The following is a 21999-nucleotide window of genomic DNA, read 5'->3' on the forward strand; positions in this document are numbered from 1 at the left end:
GAGATGTGACTACTAAATGTAAAATGGATTCCTAGATGGGACAGAAAAGAACATTAGGGAAAAACTGGGAAAATCTGAATGAAGAACAGACTTTAGTTAATAATAATGTAGCAATATTGTTTCCCTAATTGTGACAAATGTACTATACAAATGTAGGATGTTAGTAATAGGGAGAACTGGGTGTATAGGAATTCTCTGTACTATCTTCACAATTTTTCTCTAAAACTAAAACTGCTCTAAAATAACAGTTTATTTTAAAAAAATAGATTTGAAGCTGAGAGACTGAAACTTGATAAGCACACAACATGTTAAGTCCTTCAGAGAGTATTCACCCCTAAAAGAGGCACTAAACTACCAAATAGACAAAATGCTTTGGTCCACTAACTTCAGCCAGCCTCTGCCATCAGCCATCACAGTAAAGGTACAAAGACGCATGCATGAAATGGAGGCAGGGGCCAGGGATGAAGGCCCCACATGGGTTATCAGCGTGTACTCCAACATACCAAGGCTGATCTAGCTATGTCCATTGCTGAATGCCCAACCTGCCCGTTACGGGGGCCAATGATGAACCTTGATATTGGCACCATCTCTCAACAAGGCAAAATGGCCGCTTGGTGTCAAGTTGTCAAGTCAACTACATTGGACCTCTTTCACATTCTCAATGCTTCCTTTCTTCTTGTCCACAAGTATTCATCCCAAGGGCACTCGTTAATAAACATCTTACATGCTGATCTCCAGCCAGGCAGCTGCATCCCAAGGAACCTAACCTGTGACAAGTGTCCACTCAGTGTCAAGACCTATGCTGGGTGACTTACATTTGTCCATCTCCACTATTCTTCACAACACCCTGTGAGATGTTTTGAATGGTGGCTACCTTTAAGAGTTTGGGCAGGGAGCCTCAGAGGTTAATGAACTTGCCCAGGGTTCTATCATTTTTAGGTCAAGAGCCATTCCACAGACCATGTCTGGGAAGTCTACCATGGTAGCTACACCTATTGTAAGAAAAAAGAAAAAGATACTTATGATCATTTTCTCCCACAGACCAGACATTTTGCTAGACCCTTGTACCTACACAACATTCAATTTCACAGCAACCCAATTAAAGTAGAGAGTGTTGTCCCCATTTTAAACATCGATAAAGCCAAGGTTAAGGGACTTTCACTAGATAAGAGGCAAAGTTGGTTGTGGAACCCAAGCCTGTCTGGTTCTAAAGGTGGCACATTCTTCTCTAGGTCAGGCTGCTTACTCTAAGGTGGAGAGCCACCCAGAGAGAGCACAAGAGACTGGAAAACCTGAAACACGTATTTACCTAGAAACATCCCGAACTATGCAGTATTCATTGACTTATCAACCATAAAGAAGGGTATCTTCTTTCTCAGACTGAGCTTTAGAAATTTTTCCAAAGGGGTCTCCCACCAGCCTTCTAAACCCTGTGGTTACCTATAATAAGGTACTTACATAATTTTTGATCCAAAGCATGATACTTGAGAGTATCAGGGGACAATAGGAGAAAAACAGATGGCCATGGGAAAACAGAAAGGAATGCTCCTCCTACTACTGGGAAAAAAAAAAGTTCTATGTTTCTTATGTGTCATTCTTAGCTTGTACTTAGTGCCTCAAATCAAATCACACTATAAGTTGAGTTTTAGGAGAGAGTGCTTCAAAGTGACTCACTGAATGGTCCTGCCTTTAAAGCATTGTTTTCCCCTGCAAATTCAACCACAATCCTGGCCTCCTAATCACACAGCCACTCGAGTTCCATTCTGATATAAACACTGTGCATTTCCGATTTGTGGAGTTGTTTTCCTTTAATTAAATGAAGGGGGGAGGTGTAGTTATTTTCAATTCTCTGCACAAATTACTACCCAGTAGAAACAGAATCATGTATTGTGAGTAGTACTTATTCTATTTATTGTGCCGTCTATTGATGTGTGTTGGACTTGTTCTATTTTGGAGGCACTGCCATGGTAACTGGGCTCCTGACAAAGGCCTGTGTCAGAGCCGAACTTGAACATGCAGAACTTCAGATAAGTGGTGAAATAAAGAATCAACCTCAGCAGGCTCAAAAATAACAATTTGGAGGACTGTGTTTGGCTCCTAGGTGTTTTTATCCATAAAGTTGGGAAGTTCTGAGAGGCAGATCATGGGATTTACTGGACATCCCACTGGTCCTGAGTGAAAGGGTGGAAGAAAGACTATTTTCACAGTCTCTTAGCCCCCCTATCACTATCTGTGGCTCTGCCTTTGGGTCAGGCTCACAGCTTTAGGCAGAAAGTACAAGCTGGTGTTCAGCCTTCAGAGAGCCAGGGTGGCTTTAGAGGCTTGGCCTTGACTCCACAGCCCTGAGATGTGGCCCTGGCTCTGCCCTTAACTAGCTCAGGGGCTTCCCCAAACTAGGATTTTGTTCCCACCTATGCACTTGGATGCCCTTGGAAGACTCGGGAGCTCTAATGTCACGTTCCTCCTGAATCTGGTGCAGGGGGACATGGGGAGGAATTTGCGTGATTCTCCCTTCTCTGTAGAACCAGAAGATTTCAGTGTTCCTGCGGGGAGTGGGCACCTAAACCATGCTGACTTTCTACAGCCCAGGTCTGTAGGGACTAAGGACACCCGAAGGAAGTCCACATGAACAAAACTCCTTTCCCTGGAGGATTTTCCTTTGGATTTTGCATAGAAATAGCAGTCTTGTCACTTTTACCCAATTTCTCACTCCTGAGAGACACTGAAAAGTACAAACAGTGACCAGGTCCAGATCTTCCTTCCCCATCTCTTCCCCATACTCCTTCCTTTTCTTAGAACCCCTCAGCCTATCAGCTCAGGCTCTGTTTAGCTCCTGAGTCGGGCCCAGGAGTAGAAAGGAGCTCATGTGCCTAGGGTTGGCTATGGGCCACTCCTTAGAACTCATCCTGGGGTTCAAAGCTAGTGTAAGAATTGTCTTTCTTCTTCTTTTCCACTAGTTTTAGTCACTGCACATGGTTTCATGAGCTAAATTATTCAGGCTTGAGTTCAGTCTAGAAGCAAGATGATCCCCATGTTTCAGGAGCCTGCTCAGAGGACTGAAAGTAGATGCCTGACAAGTCTCTCTCTGGGAAGCCATGGGTCCCAGAGGGAGGGCTAATGGAAAGGGTACCATCTGTGCAAATTTCCTGACCCCAGGGAGAGCGAATCAGGACACAGATGGGCAAAGGAGGGAAAATGGAAGGGTTTCCCTGTTTATTAGAGAAACAGCCTCTTACTTGGCTGACGTAAAATTTGTAAGATTACCTAGGAATCCCAGCTTCTCACGTTAGCCATCATTTCCTACTCCAACATTTGAGAGGTGGTTGTACGCTTAGCACTGAAGGACAGGCTTAGGGCCCCATCCTGTTCTTTCACTCAGTGCTCCTGCAACAAAGCACTCGGTGTCCCACCTCCTGATCCTTGGTGACCCCTGCCCCCCAAAGCATCTCAGTCCTTGGCGCTCTCATTGGCCCTCCCTTATCCCCAAGCTTTAACCAGAAGACTGGACCCTCTCGAGGGTTTCCATGATTGAGAGGCCCTTGGGCCAGAACTAACAGATGTGAGCCTGGATTTAGAGCAGACCCAGCTCTCCTCCACTCTCTCACCCTTGGAGTTTTCTTTTATGGATAATGGAAATGCCACATTGCTCTCGATCCTACCTCTATTTCTCTTCCCCCAAACATCCCTCTCCCATAAACAACAGAAACAACTGTTTTTCCACTCCACAGTCTTCTCTCTTGGGATCCTGGGTATTTCCAGCTAGGGGAGTCAGCTATCATGCTAGCTCCCACCTTCATCCCTCATTTAATCAATTCTTCCTCCAGTTTGTCAAATGTTTCCTTTGCTATGGGGGAGGGTGGAGCAGAGTTGGGGATCCTGGAGGCATTGGGACAACAAGTGTGGAAATCCTTTTAGATTAAAAAGCAAACTAACGGGACTTCCCTGGTGGCGCAGTGGTTGAGAGTCCGCCTGCTAATGCAGGGGACACGGGTTCGAGCCCTGGTCTGGGAGGATCCCACATGCCGCGGAGCAACTAGGCCCGTGAGCCATGGCCGCTGAGCCTGCTCGTCCGGAGCCTGTGCTCTGCAACGGGAGAGGCCGCGATAGTGAGAAGCCCGCTCACCGCGATGAAGAGTGGGCCCCACTTGCCACAACTAGAGAAAGCCCTCGCACAGAAACGAAGACACAACACAGCAAAAATAAATAAATAAAAAGCAAACTAACTAAGATGTCCAGTGTTGGTAATCTTTTGACTTTTCCTATAGGGCAGAGTTCATAGTTTGGGGGAAAGAAAAAGAGAAAGGAGTGCTGATTATCCACATCTGGGGTGAATATGTGTAAAGGTGAGAGAGGGCAGGGAGGAAGTAGGGGACTGGAGAAGTTCCTAATAAACCACAGGAAGAACACCAAACTAGGGCTTTGTATTTTTAAGAGTGACAGAACACTTCCAGCCTGTTACGGCTTGAGATGTTAATTATAGGACCTGTGGATATCAGCAGAGATCTTTTAAAAGAATAACTTAAGTGCTTAAAATCCCCCCAAGAATACAGAACCCGTTTTAGAAATGGCCTTCAAAGACAACAAAAGCCAAATGCGCAAATGCCTTCTACGCAGGGTGGTGCTGGGCAACCAGATCGCTTTCCAGTCTCCCCCTAAACACTGTTGCTAGGAAACCGAAGGGCTATACTTCCATCATCTCCATACTTGCTGGGAGATTGAGTAATTGGTCTCTGGATGTGCGTGTGCTGCTTCCCAAAATATCTCTTTAAAAAGACGTGAGAAGGATGCGGAGCCAGTTGGTAGGATGGTGGAGGGCGGACTGTGTCCTCAGAGGGCAGCGGGTTCCCAAAGGCAGGACTGAAGCGGAGTGGGGGGAGGGGAGGACCCACGTTGGGGATAGAAATGGGGAGCTGTTTACAGGTTTACCAGATTCTTTCCTATCATCAGCTTTTTTATTTAGGACTGATCTCCTAAGTGGAATCTGGAAATTGGTAGAGACAACTAAAATCTGGAGAGTAACGTGGTTTGCTTTTCATTCTTCCTATTGACACAGCAAGGCTAGGAGAAATATTTTATTTTGTAGATACTTACAGTATAAATGAACAACCTTTATAGTGCTTGAGTATAGCTGTTGAACCTCATTTGTGGGGCGGGGGGCAGGGGGGAGTAAGAAATAGGCATGCACACCCATGCATACATGCACACGGGCCACTGTGATGAAAATGCCTGCTTCACCTGCAGGGAGCCGAAGAAATAGAACATTAGGCCCACAGCTGAGGGTCTCTGGAGATTAGGAAACCCAGTGATGAGACTTAGCACTGCTCCTAACAGCTACATGACCGTTTCTGACCCTTCTGTGCCTCAGTTTCCTTATCTGTAACCCGACAGGGTTGAGCTAGTCCATCTCCAAAGTACACTCCAAATCTCCACCTTTATTGGAGTCTACATCTAGTCCCACCTTCTCCACAGAGCCAGGGAACTATGTCATATTATTTCTTTGTGGAGGTTTTCAATTCTTTCCTATTAATTACCTGATTGATTTCTGCATTTTTTATTTTTTCCAATATCTATTCAAATTACTTGTTGCTGGAAGTCCTGAAGAGTAGATTTGCAAGTGAAGTAACTTACTTTTAAATTTTATTATTTTCTGTTTTGTTACACTTTTCATACAATACATAATGTGTTCAAAAATCCACTTTTTTTTTTTTTTTTTTTTTGCAGTACGCGGGCCTCTCACTGTTGTGGCCTCTCCCGTTGCGGAGCACAGGCTCCGGACGTGCAGGCTCAGTGGCCATGGCTCACAGGCCCAGCTGCTCCACGGCACGTGGGATCTTCCCAGACCAGGGCACGAACCCGCGTCCCCTGCATCGGCAGGCGGACTCTCAACCACTGTGCCACCAGGGAAGCCCCCCAAATCCACTTTTAATAGTATCACTTTTTTTTTTAACCAAAGGAAGAGGATGGAAGGAGGCAGGGGGTTCAGGATATATTGACATTATATCCTGATCTTATAAATAAGAACTAAGAATCTGGGGAGTTTTCCTTAAACTCACTGGCTGTATGATTAAGTGTTCTAAAATTCTATCCAGAATTAGGAAACTCACTTTCTAGTTCTGACTCTATCTTCAGCTTCTGGAACCATGATCAGACCCTTCTCTGTAAAATGAGGAAAAAGCCCGTGCTCCAATCCTCATAGGAAAGTTAGGAAACAAAATGCCATAATATATGTAAATGCACTTTGGAACGTAGAAAGGGTGCACAGAATGTTCTGCATTCTTTTCCTGTGTGCCTGGGAAATTTATTCATTTATTCAGCAGGCATTTTCTGAGATGCTGCTACCACCAGGCCCTTGTTAGGTATTGATTCACATGGCACATACCCATGGTCAGTGTCTTCCATCGTCTGTCCTGGCCCACAGTTCTGGGGAGAGGGCCCTTCGATTACTACAGATAACTGAATTCTCAACAACTGCACCGTCTGAGCACTAGACCTTCCCCCAGGCTGAACCTTTGCCCAGTATGAAACATGCTCTTAAATCACTCCCACGAGTGTCTGTCTTACTGTGTTCTCGAACACTCCCAGTGACACAAACCTCAGACACTTTATTTCCTGTGTTAATGAGTGCCAGTGCCTAATCATTGTACAAGCAGATGTTCCTCAGCAAAAACAAATAAAATTAAGTCTGCCTTTAGGTTAGCAAACACCTCCCACCCTGGGCTGAGCAGGCAATTAAGCAATGCTTTTCACCTTTTTTTCTCATCAGAGACGACAAAGCTCTCTGTTCCCTGGAACACCCAAGCCCCCTCATTGTCCTTGTTTTTGAAAGCATCCTGGAGGTTTTGGATGGACCTCGGATATAAGGGCTGTGAGGACCATTAGTTGTCTTGACATCACTGATAACTTATTTTCTCAGTGGAGAGGAGGAGACAAACCTTACTTTTAATCTTTCTGATCCCGTTAAAAGTTAATTTCTCCTTGTGCCAAGAATGAGCTGAAGCCTGGAGGACAAGGGAGGGAAAATGGGACTTGTGGGCTGGGCATTAGCTTTACCAGGCAGAGCTGGGTTCCTTCTTTTGTCCTGGGTATTTGGCAAATGTTCCAGAGTTTTCTATAGGAGGATGGACATGGGAGGACTAGCACAAGGAAGTCGTAAATGGATGCCAAGCAATAATGAATAAGAGTTATTCTGTGTACTCCAGGAGCTCTGAGCCCATGGGAGGCAGATGTTGTTTCAGCACCAGGAAGCGCTTGCTAAGGAAGATTTGTAAAATGCAAAATGGCCTGGCGGTGGGGGGAGGCTGGTGGCGGGGATGAGGAGGTCTTCAAATAAATTCGCTTTCACTAGGAATGGACTCCGTGGCAAGGGTGTCCACAGGATTGCCCTCTGTGGCCCCTCCAGCCCTGTGAATCTGTGATGCTGTAGGAGCTCCAGGAGAACCATTCTGATCTATAATCAGCCCTCTACCCTAAAGCCAGAAAGGCCACTGATGGTCTCCAGAAAGTTTTGTCCCCAAACTAAGAAAGCATTGAATAACATTGCAAAGTGCTGTTTAAAGTCCACTCTAGAAAAGTCCCCAGGTCCAGCTGAATTGAACAAAAATAACTGTCATCCTAAAGATGCCACAATTCTTTTTATGCTTTTTCATTTGGCCTCATTGCCTGATTTCCAGCAAGCATGGAAGGAGGTCCTCTCTGAGGGACCCTTAATCTCTTACTTCTGAAGATATGGATTCTATTTGAAAGGGAAATGGCTTAGTTGTCCAACTGAAAATAAAAGCCTAGCCATTTTTATTTTCACTCATAGTAGCCTTGCCTCTTCTGGAGGCTTGTCTGGGATCCCCAGACTAAGTCAAGAAGAAAAATCACTCTCCTTTCATGTGGGAACATTTGAAGTCATTTACACTAATAACTTACTTTATGGTTTCAAAACATGGATTAGCTCACCTGAAGCTGGAGAAAAAGCCCATATGAGATAGTTTATAAATAAGATAAATTATCATTTATATTTATATTTCAATAGTTCTAAGGCTTAGGAAGGTTAAAATGACTTGCCTAGGGTCACACCATCTATTTCTAAGCATCAGTCTACTGTAACTACCTGCCTAGTTTCCTGACCTTTTATCTCAAGCTCCTTAACATTTGTTCATTCAGTCATTCACTCATTCCTCTGTTCACTCATTTGAAAATGATTGAGCACCACCTATGTGTCAGAGTCATCCTAGACAGTGAACCAAAGACACTGAAATCTCTGCCTGTGTAAAATTTACATTCTAATTGTAGGAAATGGCCAACAAAAATTTTAATAAATAAAAATAATAATATTGTCACACAAACAAGGGTAAATGGCCAGATACTGCATATAGCACACCTGCTGGAGTGTCATGATTTGGGGGAAGACTCTTCGGGACAGAAACAGTAGCTCGTAGCTGTGTTCCCAGTTGCCCATCGCTCTCTGTGATTGCACATGACAATCCTGTAGGACTGAATTTAGGCTCCTGAAGAGGGATCCTGACCCTGGGGCTGTGGGATTTTTAAGTTGCATGATTAAGAGGAACTGGCCCCTCCCCTGTAGTGCTCTCATGCTAGCATTTAATAGCATTATGGCAGAACTTGAACTCCAGTGTATCCAGCCAGCTCTGTTCTCATGGTCACAAGCTGGGTCCAAGACTTGTGGTTGCTCTGCTTGTTATAGCAAGCTAGCTGCAGGATGCTCTTCATCAGAATCCATGGTTGGAGAACTACCATGTTCTTCTGCCATAATGGGGAGCTGGAGCCCCAACCTTTCAGTTGATCAGTACTGATTGATTGATTGACTGATTGATTGTTTTCAATACTGGGCCCTAATGGGTTCCATGGAGCTTGGCAGAAAACTTATTTTTTGAGAGAACTTGTAGTTCACTACCTAACTCCTTGGATACTGATGATTTGCTTTTTAAATCTATCTAGTGCTCCATCTAGCATTCTTGAAAGTTCTAGGCCCTTTTAGGTCTGGCCCATTCTCTGCTGAGTCAAGTCCTAGGGCCAGCAACAGGTGTCTCTATTTGGATGGTTGAAATTCTGGGGCTGGACTTATCATCCTCAAGAACAATAATTCTTTACCTTAGCTACACATTAGAAACATCTAGAGGATTTGCACACACACACACACACACACACACACTCTCTCACAAGCCAGCCTATGTCTTGTCCAACGCAGACTAATAGAAACAGGGTGAGGCTTTGGCGTCTACATTTTTCAACGTTCTCCAAGTGATTCTGATCCACAACAAGAACTGCTCTTGCCAAAAAAATAGGACTATGTGAAGAGAATCCTCATCTAAATGCAGGAAGAAAGTGTTGAGATTTCCAGGGAAGATGGAAGATGGAACAAGTACACAAGGCTTCCCTCTTGTTCACATACACATGCTTGGTGAAATATAACAAAAAGGAAAAAGAGACAGAAAAATCTCCAGAAGCCAAAGGAAACTAAACGCCAAATTAAGGCCTCGTGACTCATCTTGAGAGTAGATAGCCATCAAACCTAGTGGATCGAGTGTGAGGGGGTGGTGGCCTTTTGGGGGCAGGCTTCAGTGTGTCAGAGGACACCTGTCCTAGAGGTAAGGCTTTCAGCTCTGGCACCAGAGTCACTGGATTGTGATGGACAGTAAATGCCCTTCTCATATTTCCTGGGTATCAATGAACCTTGAGATCCAAAGGATACTCTAGGAAGGGGAGTCACACCCAGTAATTGCTGAGATTGGTTTTGCCCCTGCAGGATGTGGACTTGAGTCAAATATGGCCTGATTTAAAGGAAATGAAGAAAGCGGCATTTCCCATGCATAGGCTGGTATCTACAAATCCATACGTACCTGCTACAGGAGAAGAGGCTGTAGTTGTCCATAGGGAGGCTGTTATAGCATCTGTGTAACTTTAAAATCAGTGTATACAATGTGATGTGTATGTACAAACATAGCCTATACACTAGCAGTGATTAGATGTCATGACATATCTAGTGATACACGGATGTACTATAGATGACATATGCAGTGCCCACGTGAGAAGTGACTTTAGTAGTTAATTGGTATTTAAAATAATGTTGTCAATATCACATGGCTTGCTAATTAGGATAAGGGGCATAGATTTTTGTATGTATGTGAAGTGACTGATCCTGAAGATTGAATATTTATTAGAATTATTGTACAAGTGTCATCATTCCTGCATGAAGGAGGCAGAAGAATCTGGCAAAGCTCAGCTCTCTAATGCCAGGAATGCAGCTCTCAGTGACCAGAGCTCCCTGGGTCTTCCGTTGTCCCTCCCTGTCACCTGAACAGAGGCCAGGCTGGTCCTGGCATTAGTACCTCTTTGCATCTGTGACTTCCATGCAAGGTCAGGCAAGGGAAGTTTCTTGGCCTACATTGCAGGCTTGTAATAAATCATTGCTCGTTGGATGAATTTGGTCTGAACCTGGCAATCCTTATAAAGCACCACCTGTAGATGGCAGGTGGGATGGGATGTTTAGGTCTCCTATAGCTGTAACCATGGGAGCCTACTGAGGATCCTGACATTCGGGAAATACAGATTCACAGAGAGATAGTCTCATATCACTGAAAGCCTAAGAACCCGCTGCTAAGCAGCTGCTTCCACTGTAGGCTCACCCTCCCCGAGGCTGATGACTGGTGGGAAGAGGGAAAAGGAGCACTGGGTCTAGGGAAGCACCAAAGACCTTGCCAGGTTTGGGCTTTGGCTTGGAGTCAAACTCTTACCTCATCCCTAGTGACCGAAATCCCTACACTCCAGGTTTAACTTCCTAGAAACTCTCTAATCTCCTGGAACCTTGAATCTTGGCATTAGCTCCCACTGCTAAGCCCATTCCTACAGGGCTGGCATGTTGAATTGTTTTTACCAGTCTCCGAGGGGCCTGGAGACCAGACTCTCAACACCATGCCACATGGTGAGCCCAGACCCCAGCTGCAGGCTTCCGTGGGTCAGCCAGGTGTCTACATTTCTGCCTATTGCCTGGAGTGGAAGCCCCTGAGTTCCTCCCTTGTTTTCAGGATGAAATGACCACCTTTCTGGCAAGTAGTAAACACTATATTTGCTGGTCAATTTCTTTTGACCTAACTTTTTGGCAAGTTCCTTAATTCTCAGTGCCTCAGTTTTCTCATCTGTAAACTGGGGATAATAATAGTACCTACCTCCCAGTGTTGACGTAAGAGCTGGGTGAGTTAACATACTGTAGAGGTTTAAATGGTGGCCTTCAAAAAGATATGTCCACGTAGTAATCCCTGGAACCTGGGAACGTGACCTGATAAGGCAAAAGAGTGAGGAAGAGCTTTTCCTGGATTATCCCCGGTGGGCCTTAAATGCAACCACACGTATCCTTACAAGACACACACACAGAGGAGAGGACACAGGAAGAAGAGGAGAAGGCAATGTGGCCGCCGAGGCAGAGATTGGAGTGATGCAGCCACAAGCCAAGGAACATCTGGAGCCCCCACAGGCTGGAACAGGTAAAGAACAGATTCTCCCTGAGGGTCTCCAGAGGGAGTGTGGCCCCCCTGGCACCTCAGTGTTAGACTTCTGGCCTTCAGAACTGTGAGAGAACACATTTCTGTTGTTTTAAGCCACTCAGTGTGTGGTAATTTGTTACAGCAAAAACACAACGTACATAACACCCTGGCATGCAGTAAGCATTTGTTCTATTAGTCAATTTGTTCTAAAGGTAAGGATGCCTGTTTGAATGAGGTGGTTAATCACAGTAGCTCAGAAGTGTTGTTCCTAGCCAAGCAATTAGGCATCCTCAAGGGTGAACTAAAAAAGTGTATCTGAGGGAGAAAATGAGACAGGGTCTACAAAGCAGCAGGCAGGGCTCTGGAAAACTTGACTTCAGGTTTGGAATTTAACTGATTACTGATTATAAACATACAAATAATAAGAATATAAAAACGTTGTCTGGTAAAGGTGTGGATCTTTAATAATCCAAGTAATCCACTGACCAAGGCATCAGTGGTTTAACTTTTGTTCTTTAATCCTGTTTCTTTGAGTGGGATACACACTTCAATCCCACAGCAACAACACATGTTCGTACTTGGATTTTCAGACGAGTTGTTTTCCCCCCTTACACAGCTTTGAATTCCCCAAGTCTCTGCTGAGTTTAACTGGGTTGTATTTTTTTTGCGGTATGCAGGTCTCTCACTGTTGTGGCCTCTCCCGTTTCAGAGCACAGGCTCTGGACGCACAGGCTCAGTGGCCATGGCTCACGGGCCCAGCTGCTCTGCGGCATGTGGGATCCTCCCGGACCAGGGCACGAACCCGTGTCCCCTGCATCGGCAGGCGGACTCTCAACCACTGCGCCACCAGGGAAGCCCTGGGTTGTATTTTTTTAAACTCAAGGAAAATATACCTGAGCCAGTAAGAGGGGTTTTCACGGGCAAAAGTTCCTGAGGAGTTTGATTTGAGTACAGTCTGCTGGCAAACTCTACATTCCTGAAGCCTCCATCAGGTATGCTGCCCAGAAGCCTTCTGTGCCTCTCAGAAGAGATGGAGGGGAAACTGTCAGACAGTGGGAAACACGACTGTGACTCTGAGAAATACAAATGTGGGTGGACTGCTCTGATGGCCAGGAAGAGATAGGCTGCCGGATCCCTGTGAAACCACCCTTCTTTTGTCCTCCTTCACCTTTTAGGAAACACTGGTTAACAGAGAGACCGAGAAGATGTGGCATTTTCTATTAGGCTACTTCTGCTCCTGGGTCATTATGATTCTCAAAGCTGCCCCAACCCTAGGCCACAATTCACAACATTTCTTTTATGGTAGGTTTCTTAGGTCTGATTTGTTAGAAATCCTGGTGATTCTGTCTGCTCACCCTGTGCTGTCTCTCATGGTAGTCATGAGCCCCGTGTGGCTATTTAAATGTAAACTAATTGAAATTAAATCACATTTAAAATGCAGCTCTTAGTCTCACTGGCCACAGGTCAAGTGCCTACTGGCCATATTGGACGGGGCAGATAAAACATTTCTATCATTGTAGAAAGTTCTACTGGACAGTGATATTCTAGTTATCCAAGATAGAAGGTGAAAATGTCAGGTTATGGAAGGATCAGCCAGGGAACTTGTACTTTCGTTGCTTCAACGGATGAACACGGCAGTCACCTGCAGTGACCTTATCTAAAGTACATACATACGGACAGACAAAGAGCACACCATGCCTTGTGAAAATTCTAGTAATCATCATGTCACTTTTAGTGTCTCTTTTAGAGGATGTTATTTATTTTAAGACATCATTTTTATTAGTACACTGTAGTACAAGAGACTTTCCATGTCAGGTTGAGAGAAGCTGGTCACATGATTTACAAACAGAACTTTTTTTTTTTTTAAACACTGATATTCTGGTGTCACTTTGAAATCAGCCAAGATGCAGTGGGTCTTAATAAAGCAATGGACCTCCAAACAGATTGCAAAACAAGAACCAGTAAGTATCAGCACAGAGACGTCACATTAAAAGGAAAATAAAGCAAATGAAAAGGGAGTTTCAAATACCAGGTCACAATTAAAGGGGCAATATATCTTCAGAGAGGTATTGAAATGTGTGTGTGGATACGGCCCGGATATATACAAACATCTCTCCATGTACAGAAGCAAATGCAGAGACTGTCCACACCTCTAGGCAGATTTGTTAGTGATGGATAATGATTAATGAAGGCAGGGAGTATTATTTCACCATAATTTGGTCATTTATCAAGGGATTATATATTCAAAATCCACATTTAATTCAAAGACCTTGTATTTAAACATTTCCAGTGTTTTGTTGTTTTTTTTTTTTTTTTACATTTTTAAAGCAATAGGAAGATATACAACTTGCAAAATGTAGGCCTTTACATTTCATCTTCTCCAAATTTTTTTTCCAGTTCAAACCTGTGGCAATTAGCAGCTTTAGTTATGTTTGCTCCAGCATGTTGGACATTCGGCCAACCTTCACTCAGGGTCATTTTCGTTAATGTACAGACCAAAGAAATAAAACAAACACAGACCTGGCCTAGAATGCATAGACTAAAAAAAATGACATCCCATGTTTTCCCATTGTGTCTCCTGAGACGTATGTTAAGATGGCAAAAGAGTTGCTTGGTTGCTCTTGTGAAATTCACAGTGTTTTGCCTGCAACACATATACATATATATATATATTTTTTGCTTCGCTTTGTGTCTGTGATGAATGGAGCAAAGAAATATATATATAAATAAATAAATACATAAATAAAGGTAAAAGAAAAAAAAGGAAATAAATACAAAAGCTAAGGATATTCGAGAACCTTTGACTTATAGCAGCAGTGATTCATTCCAGCCCTGACAAACAAGAAAATACCCCTTCATATGCTGTCATATTTTGCTACAACTCCCTCCCACCACAAATTCTTTAGAATATCATTTGCTGTCTCAACCTCGGAGTCTCAGCATACCACCATTACAAACTGTGAAGAAACTTCTTTAACTGCTCACTTAGCCAGCTGAGTAGTTGGGTCACTGGCCATCCCCCTCATGAGATTTTCTGTAGCAGTGATATAGGGCCAAACTGAAGCTCATCATTGGAAACAAAAGTCCTCAAATGGGAAAAAAAAAGAAGAGAAAGAGCAAGGGAATTGAGACTGTGTGTCTGCAGTCATTTATTTAATTAGATAGACAATTTAATGTTATTGGCATTATAGAAGGTCCAATTTACAAAAGGGTAAGTTTAAAAAAAAAGAAGTCTATTCCTGACCAGGGGATCCTGTTGTCATGGCTCTTTGCAAAGGCCAGCATTTTACACTGCTGCCTCTTGCATTCCGCTAGGATGTGGGAATTCCTAAGAGTCACTCGCCTGGCAGTGGAGTCTTGGATTCTCACCTTTGGCCTTCAAGACACTGGGCTCCCAACACTCCAGTTCTCTTCTGGAATGCTTGGACTCTGAACACAAGTGTAAAGGGGTCACAGTGGGACAGGTGAGCATAATACAAATAAATGTGCAAAAGGTTTTTAAAAAAAATCAGTTTTCCTTTTCTGGACCTTTACATAAGGAGATATATTTCCGGCTGCATTTTCCTTTGCAGAGAGCCAGAGGAAGGATTCAATGTAGTGGGATGGTTTTGATTTAGTTGTTTTGGGAAGCACATTATCTTAAATATGTCTTCCACCCATGCAGTATTGCAGAGAGTCGAAAAGTGTGATGGGGTCCTACCCACATGGAGAAAGGAAGCACGAACAGCAACATGACATTTAAAAAGTTTTGGTTATTTAGCAGATTTTAAGCAAATTATTCATACTGCACCCTACCTATAATTATCTCTATTACTGTGTGCCTATAAATTTATACATAAGCTCACAAACACACTATGCATGTGTGTTTGTCTATGTATAAATCTAGTATTTATAACACACATATAACTACATGGAAGTACCACAGGGAGCGCTGATATGAACACATAATATGAATTCTGATATAGTCTTTTATAGCATAGTTCAAAATGTCTTCTAAATAAGCCTGATTATGACATTGGTTCATTGTACAAGGATTCCGCTGAAGCTATGAGCATGATTATATGTCATGAGATCTCAGCTGCTTGCATCTCACATATTTCATTTTGCTCTTCTAACTTCATGTCCTGCTTCATGAATCGGTTAGCGTGCTTTCTCTCCTGGACTGCTTGTGTATATATTAGGGTCTCTAGTGGACCAAATCATGAACTTCAGAGTCAGAGTACCTAGATTAAGTCCCAGAGGTGCCTGGAGAGTACTAGCATGCCATTTAACTTCTCCAACTCTCAATTTCCTCACTTTTAAAAAATGGGAATAATTTGCCAACATATGTGAAAAGTGTTTGGAAAACTATTAAACAATGTATAAATGGAAGCAACTGTCAGGATGAGTTCAGACTAGAGAATTAGGTTTGTCACCACTCCTGTCGTAGTTTTTAATGAATTTGATGGCAGGCCCTATTCTGTGATCTTTACACTGCAGAATGAGGATGCCCCTTTTCTAAAAATTACAAGAGCATGAGAAGAGGGGATTGTGGAGGAACAGGGACGGAGACTTGAAGATAGTCTGTGATTCATTCGGTTACTTTAAAAGCAATCTGGGATTCTTTCAATGCGAGACGTCTCTGCGATCAGTACATACTCTTGAGACAACAGAGGGAAAAAATGAATAATAATCAGCAATATAAATAACTAAAACTTTGCACTTGCATAGAACCTTTCATTTCAAGACCTTGAGGGACTTGTCAGAAGGTAAAGATAAATTTTTTTTTTCTTTTTTCCTTCAGAGGAAAACACAACACTGGGAGGGGGAGGGAATGCTCCCATCCTCTCATCTGCTTTAAACAAATCCTTGCTCTAAAACTGCACAGCCCTCCTTGAATTTGATCCCTTAGAGTATTACCTCCTTTGCTCTCTGTTAAAATAAAACAAGTAACTTGCAGCTTCTTCCCCCAGAGCAGCTGGCCAGTCGCAGAGAATAACAAACCTGTGTAGGTTTTCAGGTCATCACTGATGGAATCTAGAAAAGTTTTGTACAAATCTGCCTCTTCTTACTGCTTCACAGGGTGCCACAGTGTTTTAACAGTACCATAGGCCCTTAATAGGATATATACGTGCAGGTATATATCATGGAGATATGGCTTTCGTTATATTATTATGTGTGTTCTGGAGGGTTTTTGGTCACCAACAAAGAGAACAATTCAACTCCCATGTCTCATAGGCAGCGCAGAACCTGAAAGGACTATGGGCATCAACTTGTCCAACCCCCTTCACTTGACAGCAGATGCTACTGGATTTCCTTTTGTTCTCTGTTAATGGACACTTTTGATTTTTTGAGAACTGGCTTTCAATGTCTAGAATGGAAAATAAGGTGCTTCAGTAACTAAGGGCACAAGCAAAACTTAAACAATTGCACCTTCAGAAACAAATATGAAATAAAATGACCTAAGTTGAATTCAAATCACTCCCTTTCAATCTGGCTCATATTATAAAGATGTCGAGTTAGCAAAATTCCCCTCACAGAGGGTAGCAAGTTTTCTTGAGGAACAGAAAAATGTTTCTTCCTTGGTATAACTGATCACCCAGATAACTGTAAATTTCTATTTAAATTTACAACCTCTTTTCGCAAAACCCGGGGCTATGCCCAGAAGCACACCTCCAAAGCTTGGCCTGGGCACAGTGTCCCATGGGTATGCTGTGCCTAAGTTTTTGTTTTTACTTTCTTTTAAAATGCAGTGAAAAAAACAAAACAGCATATTGACAATGGAGTACATTTAGAATGAGACCACTCTCCCAACCAGAGCCCAGAGCAAGGTCTCGGCCTGTGTACACTGAACATCAATGCCTGTGATACCCCCAGGGTGGGTGAGGTCTCCTGTCCCTTGGGGGTTGATTTTGCCCTTCCCACGGGGCCACAGTGGGTGCGACATGGTTGAGGATAGTTAGGTTTCAGGGTCCATGTTTGTTAAAACCCATCGCCACCATACGACCCAGAGACATTTATACTCAGCTGATGAATTCCATTAGCTTCCCCTAATTATATAAGTTATACCTTTTATGGATCTGCTCTACATATCTGGGGCACAACGTCTGGAGCGGTAGTTTCTGCACACAAGATATTTTTATCGACAAAGACCATGCACAATTTTGCTTGCACAGTTAAAAGGACGGGTGGGGTGGAGGCTAGGGGTTGGAAGGAAATGCTATCTGAAAAGTTCAATGTAAGAGAAACTTGCCTCCAAATTTAGAGCTTGTCCTATCTTTTCCAAGTCCTTGGCTTTCCCACCTGACCCTGAAATGATTGCTGGACAAGAATCCACCTACTTTCAACTGAACTTGACACAGGCTCAGTGGATAACACTTAGAAAAACAAACCAGTGCCATCACCGCGGCCTACAAAGACAAGACTGTCGGAACGTGTGATGTGCCATCTTACCTCCCGGAAGCCATCTTTTCTCTGTACTACACTCTAGTGTTTCCAGTGATGGGAAAAGAATAGTCCATGGCACAGAGTTCAACAGTCTTATTACTCCTCAGAAATGTCCTCGGGGGAAGGTGCCGAATACATTCTTCCCAGCTAACAGTCGCTGGGTTTTCTTAAGTTGGGACTGACGCCAGCCGATCCCAATGGTTGTCTTTGTTCTCCATACTGTGGTTTATAGTAAATCTTCTTTCTCTCTGGTTTTAATCTCCCATAGATAAAGGCTTCCCAGATCGAACACAAGTTTTCCTTTTTCATACACAGGCTTAAGCCATCCCAAACAATAAGAACAGTAATAATAATAAATAAATAGAAGTGAATCCATAGAAACTCTCGATGTCTGTACAGCAGAAGTGACAAAGTTTAAGTCAAATATTTGTTTTCCCTTTTTTTATCCACATCAAAGGCAGGAATACAACAAGGCATTGTTAGTTGTGGTGGGCAAACCGGAGTGTCTGCTGATATAACAAATTAGGTTTGTTAAGGCCTTTGTCTATGCAGAGTTAATAGTAATGCAGAAGCCAGATTGATTAAAAAAGAAAGGGTGAGGATTGTGAAGCAGGGAAGACCAAAAAATAAAGGAAAGAAAAACAAACAAACAAAAAAAAACTAGGGAACAAACCAAGGGAGATGGAAAGAGAGAAAGAGATAATGCCAAAAAGAAGTCCATACTGTGTCTACGGATGGAGAAGTACACATTGCTTCCCTCAGAAAGCTTCTCGGTGTCTTTGTAGTTAATACTGTCAGAGCGAAGAACAGCAGATTGATGGCATCCAGCGGCAGTTAAAAGACGTTCATCCTCTCGGCCCAACTGAGGAGGTGCTTTGGGAAGGATCGGTCTGGGGGAAAGGGCCCTAGCCTAGTATATCCAGGTAGACCGGAGATGCCTTGGCCAAGTTCTGAAGGAGGGTGTGGATGCCCTTGATGTTCTTCCTCATGTGGGGCTCTCGCTGCCAGCACCCCAGCATCAGCTCATAGACTTCCTGGGGGCACGTTCGAGGTCGCTGCAAGACTCGGCCTTGAGTGATGCATTCTATCACCTGGACAGGACGGAGAGCAAAGATAGGGCCAGACCGGAGGAAAAACAATGTGGATACAATAAATGTCAGTACAAAGAGAGGGCTGCTTTAAAGAAACCCACTCAGTGTTTACTTTTTTTCAGAGGCAAGAGAGTGACTGTTCTAGGTTGGTATATCATGGTTAATTTGATGGGTTTATATTCATTTTTCAAGCCACACTGATTTCACCAAACTGGTAGAGAAATAATTCATCTATATGGAATGCTCCCAAAGCACACCCTGGAATTCCAATGTTTTACTGGCCTGAGATGGGACCAGGGTCACTTTTGTGTCAGGGCACTAACTGGCCAGGGAACCCCAGGGTACAGAAATGAGCAGTCATTTTGGATAATGGAATTGGATAAAAGACAGACGTGGGCCTGAAGAAGTGAGGTGCTTGACCAAGAAGTGATGCCTCAAATATAGACATACTTGCAAACAGATTAGAAAAGGAAAATAAAATGCTTGAGTTTTTCACTAGAAGTAAATGTTCTAGTGAAATATGCAAAAAGGAGAGAAGCTTGAAACCTTATTGGAATAATACCAAAAAGCTAGCTGGACTCTAAGGGTACCGGAGTGCCACATCTGCTATCAATTTACTAGATGAACAGCACGAAATGACTCCTGGGTCCCAATGCCAGAGAATCACAGGCGCATCAGCAAATGCTGTGTTTTTCTCTTTCTAGAACTCTTAAATTTGGAGAGTGACTATAATTTGGCCATGATATTTAGGTACATGGCAGGCCGTTTGGGAGGTGCTTCTCCCAACAAAGCCACATGACAGCGTGTCCTGACTTCCAGCCAGGGGATGCCTCTCTGTGTCAGCTCTCTAGGGGTCTTGGTGCCACCTGCCACTCACCTCATTGTTTGACAGCTGGTACCAGGGCTGTTTGCCATACGTGAAGATCTCCCACAACACAACCCCCAGGCTCCAGACGTCACTTTCGGTGGTGAACTTCCTGTACATGATGCTCTCTGGAGGCATCCAGCGAATGGGCAGCATCGTGTGGCCACCGACCTGGCGGAAAAGGGGTAAACAAGGTGGCATCAGTTCCCACCATCAGGAGAAAAGGTTTGGAAGGGAGATGTGGGGGACATTTTTTTCCCTTTCCTTTATTTGTATTTATTAATTTTAATTGTTTATAAAACATAAGGGAAAGACGATTGGTTTATAATCTCAAGTCAACAGAGACAGAGGGCAAAGAGTGGTCAAAGGATTTTTCTCACATTTTTGCAATTCTCTCTTTCTCACAACTAGACAGGAGCAGAGATGGTGATTGGGTGAATATTCATCCTGTATAAAACACAGACACACCTACTTTCTGGTATGAGGATGACTCGATCTTATAATTAACAAGATAACTTTGGTCAGGATAACAAGTAGAGAGTTTTGCATCCAAAATGACCCAACGAGGGACTCTGCTTCCTTAGCAAGGCCGGAGCTTCCTTCCACTTTAAAGTGTAAGGACAGTGCACACAACTGCCTTGAACATGCTTACCACAACCCAGCAATGGGCAGGGCAGAAATGATTATTCACATTTTACAGAAGAGGCAGCTGAGTTTCAGGTTGCTATGGACACAAAGAAGTCCAGTCTTTGGAATTTCATCTACTACAGGAAACTTCAACTGAGCTTATTTACAAAAGTAAATAAGTAGGAGGAGCTTCAAGATGGCAGAAGAGTAAGACACGGAGATCACATTCCTCCCCACAAATACATCAGAAATACATCTACATGTGGAACAACTCCTACAGAACACCTACTGAACGCTGGCAGAAGACCTCAGACCTCCCAAAAGGCAAGAAACATCCCACGTACCTGGGTAGGGCAAAAGAAAAAAGAAAAAACAGAGACAAAAGAATAGGGACGGTACCTGCACCAGTGGGAGGGAGCTGTGAAGGAGGAAAGGTTTCCACACACTAGGAAGCCCCTTCGCAGGCGCAGACTGCAGTTGGCGTAGAGGGGGGAGCTTTGGAGCCTCGGAGGAGAGCACAGCAACAGGGGTGTAGGGGGCAAAGTGGAGAGATTCCTGCACAGAGGATCGGTGCCAACCGGCACTCACCAGCCCGAGAGGCTTGTCTGCTCACCCGCCGGGGCGGGCGAGGCTGGGAGCTGAGGCTCGGGCTTCGGTCGGAGCGCAGGGAGAGGACTGGGGTTGGCGGCGTGAACATAGCCTGAAGGGGGCTAGTGCAACACGTCTAGCCGGGAGGGAGTCCAGGAAAGTCTGGAGCTGCCGAAGAGGCAAGAGACACGCTGCTTAAAGGAGCTCCAGAGACGGGCGCGAGCCGCGGCTAAGAGCGCGGACCCCAGAGACAGGCATGAGATGCTAAGGCTGCTGCTGCCACCACCAAGAAGCCTGTGTGCAAGCACAGGTCACTCTCCACACCTCCCTTCTGGGGAGCGTGTGCAGCCCGCCACTGCCAGGGTCCCGCGGTCCAGGGACAACTTCCCCGGGAGAACGCACGGCGCGCCTCAGGCTGGTGCAACGTCACGATGGCCTCTGCCACTGCAGGCTTGCCCCACACTCCATACCCCTCCCTCCCCCTGGCCTGAGTGAGCCAGAGCCCCCGAATCTGCTGCTTTAACCCCGTCCTGTCTGAGCGAAGAACAGAGGCCCTCAGGCGACCTACATGCAGAGGCAGGTCCAAATCCAAAGCTGAACCCCGGGAGCAGAGAAGAGAAAGGGAAATTTATCCCAGCAGCCTCAGGAGCAGCGGATGAAATCTCCACAGTCAACCTGATGTACCCGCATCTGTGGAATACCTGAATAGACAAGGAATCATCCCAAATTGAGGAGGTGGGCTGTGGGAGCAATGATATATATACTTCCCCCACCCTTTTCTTCTTTTGTGAGTTTGTATGCATATTCTTCTGTGTGAGATTTTGTCTGTATAGCTTTGCTTTTACCATTTGTCCTAGGGTCTGTGTGCCCACATTTTTTTTTTTTTTTTTTTGTGGTACGAGGGCCTCTCACT

The 21999-nt window shown here is 44.3% G+C and overlaps 1 protein-coding gene across 3 annotated transcripts in view; it reads right to left on the reverse strand.

The window, feature by feature from the left end:
* Positions 1 to 18820: 18820 nt before the first annotated feature.
* NTRK2 (neurotrophic receptor tyrosine kinase 2) overlaps positions 18821 to 21999 on the reverse strand; it is a gene marked incomplete at both ends in the record, with an annotated part of 393544 nt that continues 390365 nt past the window's right edge. For all 3 annotated transcript variants that reach the window (XM_082612254.1, XM_082612253.1, XM_082612252.1), the window contains 2 exons: positions 18821 to 19006; positions 19884 to 20042. In XM_082612254.1, the coding sequence (XP_082468380.1) occupies positions 18821 to 19006; positions 19884 to 20042 (345 nt within the window). The remainder of the gene's footprint in view (positions 19007 to 19883; positions 20043 to 21999) is intronic.

This window comes from Mesoplodon mirus (assembly GCF_964341445.2).
Source record: "Mesoplodon mirus genome assembly, chromosome: 1".
NCBI classification, from domain to species: Eukaryota; Metazoa; Chordata; class Mammalia; order Artiodactyla; family Ziphiidae; genus Mesoplodon; species Mesoplodon mirus.